The following is a 6,483-nucleotide window of genomic DNA, read 5'->3' as shown; positions in this document are numbered from 1 at the left end:
ATACAGATATATATATATATATATATATATATATCTCCTTTGGCCTGATTGTATAGGAATCCTGCCAACCTCTGCTTGTTGTTTCTGTGAATCTGTTTAGTGAGTGTTATAACAAGAGCATTTTTCCTGTGAGAATTAATAAAGTACTCTATCTATCCATCTCTCTGTGCCCTGCACGTTAGACTGAGCCAGATTTAGTGTTAGAAGTGCAAATCAGGAAAAGGATGGGTGGCTGTTCACTGGAGATTTAATTTCAATTTCTGTCCTTGCCTCAGCTCACTGAACGCTGGGAAGCTTCTCCTGAAGTGTTATTGTTGCAAGCCAATAAAAGCAAAGACTGGAAAGGCAGGGACAGAGAGAAAGAGGGTGCATGTGTGTGACCTGGTATTAGTCATGTTGTGGGGATGTAAATCTGTCTACTCAGTCACCCTGTTTGGATATGATGTCTTTATGGGGGCAAAAAGCAAGTCCCCAAAAACCGAAACCATTAAAATTTAGAGTGATGACTTGCTTTAAGGTTAGGGTGACATTAGGGTTAGGTAGCGAGTAACTATGGTTATGGTTAAGCCTCCGGGAAATGTACAGTTGGTACAGAAAGTATTAAGACCGTCTATGCACTCTACGCACAATACTCGACAATGATAAAGTGAGTTTTGGAGTTTTGCAAATGTATTAAAAATAAAAGACTGAAATATCTAATTTACATAAGTATTTAGACCCTTTGTTATGGCACAAGAACATTTCTGCAGCATTGAAAGTGCCCAGGAGCTCCAAGACCTATTTTCACTTTATCATTGTGGAGTATAATGTGTATATTGATGAGAAAAATATGAACAATCTATTTTAAAACGAGTCTGCAGCACAACAAAATGTGGAGAACTTGTAAGGGTCTGATAACTTTCCGTACCGACTGCGGGTCAATGTAATGGCCCCTGAAGTTATGAAAACACAACGTGTGTGAGAGGGATTTATATGCTGCCACACTGAGGTCCCTCCCTCCCTCCCTCTCTCTGATTTTCATGCGCACACACATTGGCTACACGAGGGTTTAAAAACAGCAGCGCTGAATCAAGTCGCATCAACCTGTTGCTTCAGCATCTCCGCATCACTTCAGCACGCACGAGACGGAGCAGGTGCGCGCAGCAGGTGCACAAATTATCAGATTACACAAAGAACGAGGGAAAAGAAGCTGACAACATGTGGACTGTGTGTGTTTGGTTATCTATGGTCCTTTGCACAGGTGTAGGAGAGACACTTAACGACTCCTCACTTCTGGCACAAGGGATGTTTTCTTACGCGGAGCGTTTGATGAACGTTTCGGGACAGTTGGGCAACCGGACTTCGGGCATCTTCTTCCTGGACTTTGACGAGGGGATGCTGGAGGACTGGCGCTCTCTGGCTTCTAAGAAGCGCCGTGGAGTGGAGTGGCAGGACGGGAGCGTGAAGGCGCTGCTGGTGGCCGCGTACTCTTTGATCATCGTGATCTCCCTGTTCGGGAACACCCTGGTGTGCCATGTGGTGGTGAAAAACAAGCGCACCCAGTCCGCCACCAGTTTGTTTATCATGAACCTCGCTGTGGCCGATATCTTCATCACCGTCCTCAATACACCCTTCACTCTGGTAAGGTTCTGTCACGACTGATGATGTTAGAAATGTAACTACGTTTTATTGTGTGCGTTTTTTGTGTTCACTTACACATACTGTCATGGCCTAAGATATTGGCACCCCTGCATTTCTGTCAGATAACGCACCACTTCTCCCAGAAAATTGTTTCAAATCACAGATTCTTTGGTATTCTCATGTTGCACACAGAACTCCAGAAATGGACTGGACAGAATTATTTACACCCTGAACTTAATATTTGGTAGCACATCTTTTGGACAGAATAACAAATCAATTACTTCCTGTAATCATCTGAGTTTCTTTCACCTCTCTCCTGGAATTATGGACCACTCTTCTTTTGCCAACTGCTCCAGGTCTCTCGGATTTGAAGGGTTCCTTGAGACCTCTCCACAGGTGCTCTATGAGATTTGGGTCTGGACTTGCTACTGGCCACTTCAGAATCTCCAGCATATTGTCTGAAACCATTTCTGGGTGGTTCTGAAGTCTGCTTTTGGTCATTGTTTTGCTGTAATCCCCACGACCTCTGACGGAGACCCAACTTTCTGACACTGGGTCCTACATTGTGCTCCAGAATTCATTGGTAGTTGTCAGACTTCATAATGCCATACACACAGTCAAGACATCCAGTGCCTGAAGCAGCAAAACAACCCCAAAACATCAGCAAACCTCCACCATGTTTGACTGAGGGACGTGTTCTTTTCTTTAAAGGCCTCATTTTGTTTTTCTGAAAACAGAATGATGTGCTCGACCAAAAAGCTCTATTTTAGTCTCATTAGTCCACAGGACATTCTCCCAGAAGGATTGTGGCTTCTTCAGGTAGGTTTCAGCAAACTCCAATCTGTTTTTTTATGTTTCTGTGTCAGCAGTGGGGTCCCTCTGGGTCACCATAGTTTCCCTTCTCATTCAGATGGTGATGATAGTGCGAGCTGACACTGTTGCACCCTGTTTCTGCAGGTCAACTTGAATTTGTTTGGAAGTTGATTGAGGTTCTTTATCCACCATTCAAACAATCCTTTGTTGCAATCTGTCATCAATCTTTCTCTTTCATCCACATCCAGGGAGATTAGCTACAGCGCCATGGGCTGTAAATGTCTTGACAATGTTGTGCACAGTGAACACAGGAACAGACAGCTCTCTGTAGATGGACTTGCAGCCTTGAGACTGTCCATGATTTTCCACTATTGTGGTTTTCAAATCCTCAGATCATTCTTTGCTCTTCTTTCTTTTCTCCATGCTCAGTGTGGTCCACATGACACAAAGGTTGAGTCAACTTTTCTCCATTGTAACTGGTCGCAAGTGTGATTTCTGTATTGCCAGCACTTGTTGGTTGCTACAGGTGAGTTAGATTACAAATTAAAGAAGCATCACATGCCTGAAGTACAACTATTTCTGATGATATTGGACAGCCTACCTCCAGGACCAGGATTGAAAAATAAGACATTACTTTCTTTATAAAAATCTCTGAGATTGTTATTAGCGCCATCATACAGTAGAAGAGTTTTTTTTCTTTATATTCTGAATCAATCTGAATATTTAGAGACGGAAGACTTCATGCTTGATCATTTGTGTCAAAATGTTTTTGCCCCCCCCCCGAAAGAAATTAATTTCTATAAGGATGTAAATTTGACACCCACATATGGCCTGAATTGTGTATGCGCTCCCTTTAGGTCCGCTTCGTGAACAGCACTTGGGTATTTGGGAAGACGATGTGTCATATCAGCCGCTTTGTACAGTACTGCTCCCTGCACGTCTCCACGCTCACACTGACTGCTATAGCACTGGACCGACGACAGGTATGTCTATCAAGACATGAAGCAGTGATGCTCCTCTGTCCTCGGAATGTGATGCTATTTTTTTTTTTTAAATTTTAGTCACAATGGTGGTTTATATTAATCTGATGTTAAAGTTTAAAAGTATTTTTCTTTTTAGCCTTCTAGCTTGTCACAGCTACTCCTATCTTGCAGTACTTTGGTTGTTTGAAATGATCTGAAGCCCATATTAGTGTGAACCCCACCCCTCCAAACTAAGCAAATGTACTGCTCCAGGAAAAAAAAATCTATAAATAAAATTGAAGTGTGATTAATACTTGTGGTTGAAACTAACACACTTTAAAATGTATTTTTAAAGTGTAGTCAATTTAATGTGTCTTAAAAAATGTTAATACTGCAATCCAAATATTGCAGTGTAAATGGCTAAAAGTGGTTACACTTGCATCTTAATGCCAACCAGTTGTATAATAGATTTATTTTCTGCTGTAGAGTAAAAATATCCAACAAATTTTATGTATAATTTTTGCTGTGTACCCACAAGGAAATAACATATAGTCAACAAATAAAAAACTTAAAATGAGCTGATATTAATGGAGCTGTACTCAGTTAATTGTCGGTGTGGATCTCTGCAAGATAGTAATATTAAAAGCTACATTTTCAGTGAGACCGAGAAATGTAATATTTGAAGAGCCTAATGCTGCAAGGTCAAAATGCATTGTGTTTGCTTGATAAATTCCAAGCACTGTCAACATGTTGGCATCTTTTTGATATTTGAAAATAAAAAGTCACTCTAGATTTGATCAGTAGTTTGCCTCTGTTAAGCTATTGAATCAGCTAATTAAAAGACTGAAAGGGAGATGAGTGAACAGGAAAAGCTATGAAATCCTAAATATATTTATCTTTAGGATTTTGTCTTCAGACAGTACAGTATGTGTGCATGTATTTGCCTGTACTTTTTCACTCATTCTTCATCGTTGACAGCACAGATTTCATGTTTAGTATCATCTTGCTTGTTTCAGTCTCAAAATGCTTCGCCCACAGTTAAAAATACAAAATTATAAATCACATGATTGTTATATGAATAGCACGTTACAGTCTTCCACCTGTGGACACTGACTTCAGGATGCATCTTCTGGGCATCAGGACCAAACCTACAAAAGCATCCTGCTTGAGAAATAAAGTAGAGAAGACAACCAAGAAGATTCTCTAAAATGTCACTCATCTCTTGTGGAAGCTTTTCTGTTTTGGACCCTCATTAAAGGACTGGCTTTTGTCACATTGCTGCAGGTGTAGTGTTGCATGGCTGTAGTTTATGAGTAATGTATATGCGGCACCACTTTTTTTAAATTTCAAAGTTAATTTTTTACTTGAGAAACATCTGTTGACAAGGCAATGTCACCTCAGAGTAGAAGCTGTAATGGAGCAGATCATTAGCAGAATAACTCGGACTTTTGCTTAGATTAGGTCAGATTATTCTAGAGTGCTCTCCTGGTCAGGTTCAGGACAACTAGCCGATTGGGGAGGGCACTGGTGGACCTCACTCATCTGGACTCCAAAGTCTGTGAAGGCTAGTGACAATCTGTCTTTTCCACTGCACCTTGCATTCAATTCAACACCTTTACCACACATATTCATGCATTTGTTTTATTGCTGGTGGTCCAGACTCCATTTCCACCTATATGCCTGGCAAGAGAGTGCCTGACACTGTCCCTGAGCCAATTTGTGGCGCAGTATATGGTGCAAATAGTTAAACGTGGAACTGCAAAAACTTAGAGTTGCATCTCAGCCTCACCTGTAAAACTGGGCTGGGTGACGGCCGAACAATGCTGGACAAAATAAATAAATAAAATAAAAGAAAGACACTCATTTGGAGTTCTCCATGGTGCTGAGCTTGTAGAGAGAGACTGCTAATAGCTTTTCATGTAACGCAGGCGGTTTGTCTTTGGGTCTTTGTACCAGTATATGAAAACATTTCTGTTGAAGTAGCAGGCATGTTTCAGCTTTATAAACCGCCCCCTCCACAACATGTATAGTAAATGTTTTGACACTGTCACACTCTCAGTCCTGTTCTTGTCTGACCCATGTTTTCCCTGCCTTTTAATGTTCTGTACTTTTCTAAAGACTATTGATTGACATCCTGCCTCCACGTATTGAGATCGTCACTACAGCGGTGTCCTGACTCTCTCACCCCACACCTGCAGCCACTTCAGTCATCAGCCTCCTCTGTATAAATCGTCATCTGTTTCCTGTGTTTAGTTGCCAGATTATCTGATGCGCTTGTCTGTAGCTCATGCTCTCAGTGTGCCTCACTATCTACAGAAGCTCTATGTGTTTGGTTTTTTTTTTGGCTGTTATTTTGTGTTATCCTCATGTTTAGTCGGTTTCCCATGGACTCTGCCTCTTGTCCACCCCCTTGGACTTAATATTTATCTGGACTGTTTACATGTCTTTTACCCCGCATTAGACTAACTCTGTCTCTGTTCTGTTTTGCCTGCCTGGCCTCAAAGTAAGCCGCTGTCTTTCCCATTTTGTTTTAATAATCTGTTTAACTTTAACCGCCATCATCACTGGTTGGTGTCTGCATTTGAGTCCTAAACCTCAGATGTTGTTTTATTAATGAGGTCAAAGTGTTTATTGTCATGCACAGTTAGGAAACGTGTTTCCCTGTACAATGAAATTCTTACTTTGCTGTCCACATGAATGCCACAAAAATACAAGTGAAATATAAAGTAGATAAATAGGTAACACAAAATCTAAGGCACTTTAAGCAGCAAATGCAGCAATATAATAAAAATATACAAGAATATAACAATGTATGCTGCATAGGAGCAGCATGGGCAGCAGTCAACAGTCATTGTGCAACTATGCATGTGCAAACTGAGAATGTAAACAGTACATGAAATATTTCCTGGTAATAAACTCCTCAGCAGTTTAGGAGTCTGATGGCAGAGGGAAAGAAAGAGTTTTTCAATCTAGCAGTCCTACATTTCACACTTCTGAACCTCTGGCCAGAGGCTAGGGAGGTGAAAAGTCCATGCTGGGGGGGGGGGGGGTCTTTGAGGATGGAGGGAGCCATTCCACCCACCCTTCA

At 41.2% G+C, this 6,483-nt stretch overlaps 1 protein-coding gene across 3 annotated transcripts in view; it reads left to right on the top strand.

Moving 5' to 3' along the window:
- The first annotated feature begins 1,014 nt into the window (after positions 1-1,014).
- gpr83 (G protein-coupled receptor 83) overlaps positions 1,015-6,483 on the top strand; it is a 17,832-nt gene continuing 12,363 nt past the window's right edge. The window contains exons 1-3 of one of the 3 annotated variants that reach the window (XM_020601999.1): positions 1,015-1,133; positions 1,241-1,620; positions 3,291-3,416. In XM_020601999.1, the coding sequence (XP_020457655.1) occupies positions 1,285-1,620; positions 3,291-3,416 (462 nt within the window). In that variant the 5' untranslated portion in view covers positions 1,015-1,133; positions 1,241-1,284. Of the gene's footprint in view, positions 1,621-3,290; positions 3,417-6,483 lie in introns of all 3 variants that reach the window. The other 2 variants (XM_020602000.1, XM_020601998.1) reach the window with 2 other exon arrangements.

This window comes from Monopterus albus, unplaced genomic scaffold, assembly GCF_001952655.1.
Source record: "Monopterus albus unplaced genomic scaffold, M_albus_1.0 scaffold54.1, whole genome shotgun sequence".
Classification (NCBI taxonomy): Eukaryota; Metazoa; Chordata; class Actinopteri; order Synbranchiformes; family Synbranchidae; genus Monopterus; species Monopterus albus.
The sequence above is the reverse complement of the archived record's forward strand: the minus strand, read 5'-3'. Positions and strand labels throughout refer to the sequence as shown.